A 1,832-nucleotide genomic window follows, 5' to 3' on the forward strand; every position below is an offset into this window, starting at 1 on the left:
CTTTCTACGTTTGCATTATGAGTTGGTATGCAGAAAAAATATTGTGCTATCTTCAATAATTCAGTGCATGTATGAGCATTCGGAGTTTTAAAAAATTTAAGCCAAAGTTCATTTGTGGTTAAATGCTTGTCTTGTCTTGTTTCGACTAAAGGTTTTCAAATTTATCCATTCGTCTATTAATTTTGTGTCATCAATTTCGATGTTTCTGTCTTGTAAAAATGAAATAGTGTTTAAAACGGCGGTCCATTTGGTATTTTCAGATATATTAGATAAAAACATCCAATCAAAACTTTCAAATTCATTCAATGGGTTTCATCCAGTTTTCTATGTAGGCTTTCATTTCTCTGTAAAATATCATACATTTGTTGCTAAGTTTGGGCAATTGTTATAAAAAACTATATAAAATCCGGACTGCTACGAAAAACCCGCCCGGACGCTCCACGACGCCTTTAAAACTAGGACAAATCCGGGGAAATCCGGACGGATGGCAACCCTACCTATAGTGACACTCGCTTATTTCTCAGAAACTGACCTTTATACCTTATTAATACTAATTAAAACGTTACGTATGTAGCTAATTAAAGAAGTATAATCTCATAATTCATATATTTGTTTTATTTATATACCAAATAAGTTAAAAACAAATTCTAAAAATCCGAGAAAAAAATTTTTACGATATTCTTTTGCAAATTGCGTTATTTAAATAATGATGATGACTGTACTATTGATAATATTACGATATTTTAAATGCTTATAGTTTCATAAGTTTTAGTTTTCTTTATATTAGTTTTCTTTATAGAATAGAATAAAACTTTATCCTGCAGAGTAGGTATATAAGCATTACTGTCTATTATGTCAACCTTGGAGCCCATTTTAACAGACCGTCATTTTTATTTATCTTACGGAAAACTTAATTATTGTAAAATTGCAAACAGTATTATAAAAATTGCTTGTACTATCTGATAGAAGACACTTTACGTATGTTCGCTTTGTACCGCACCTTTATTAATAATAAATCAGTTACTTTTCATGGTAATATATTATTATTAGATAAAATGGTTTAAATTTTTTAATATCCCTTTTTGAACATGGCTTGAACTTTTCATTTTTATGACATCCTTTTCGGATATCATATATACTTTTTAGAGTACAAATATATCACAAGTATATAAAAAAATGATTTAAAAATATTGTATAACGAAAGAGAGTGAAATACGACGAAAGAAAGGGGTGGTGGGGGTGGGAGGTGGAGGAGGGGAGGGAGGGATGAGGGGTTGCGGTCGGTCGAAGATGGTGAAGGTGTCAGTGAAAGGTGAGAGAGAGAGAAGAGAGGATATTAGAAAGTTTTAATACGGCCTTGAATGCGGACAGAACAGAAGAAGGAGACGTTTCTTAATTTTTTATTAAAATCACCACTTTTCGACCGCTTGTATCTCCAGAACGCCAGATTTTTAATTTTTTTTTAGCAATAATTACTCGTGACGATGCCTTTCAGGACATATAACGTTCGATTCAAAATATTTTGTATTTTAGTAGTTATGCACCCCCCAAAAATGGACTTTCGTGGCTCGGGATAAGAGACTTGAAGTGTCTTTTAGTTTTTGAACATGGCCGGAGACACTAAAATGTGTCTCCTGATAAACAATCTAATATGTTGTTAAATAATGAGAAATGTAAACAAGAAAAAAGGACATAGAGAAGATAGGGTAAGAGAAGGAATGTTATGTTATGGATATTTAATAGAATAAAGATTTATTTTTAGTTTTGACGTGGAACGGTTAACACAATATCTTTCAAATATGGACTTGCTTACTTCAAATGATCCATATTCT

The 1,832-nt window shown here is 31.7% G+C and overlaps 1 protein-coding gene across 1 annotated transcript in view; it reads right to left on the bottom strand.

Annotated features, from left to right (window-relative positions):
- LOC108777649 (uncharacterized) overlaps positions 1-1,106 on the bottom strand; it is a gene marked incomplete at its 3' end in the record, with an annotated part of 10,824 nt that extends 9,718 nt beyond the window's left edge. The window contains exon 1 of the mRNA XM_018544591.1: positions 1,089-1,106. Coding sequence (XP_018400093.1) covers positions 1,089-1,106 — 18 coding nt within the window. The remainder of the gene's footprint in view (positions 1-1,088) is intronic.
- Positions 1,107-1,832: the final 726 nt, after the last annotated feature.

The sequence above is a fragment of the Cyphomyrmex costatus genome, unplaced genomic scaffold, assembly GCF_001594065.2.
Source record: "Cyphomyrmex costatus isolate MS0001 unplaced genomic scaffold, Ccosl1.0 scaffold453, whole genome shotgun sequence".
NCBI lineage: Eukaryota > Metazoa > Arthropoda > Insecta > Hymenoptera > Formicidae > Cyphomyrmex > Cyphomyrmex costatus.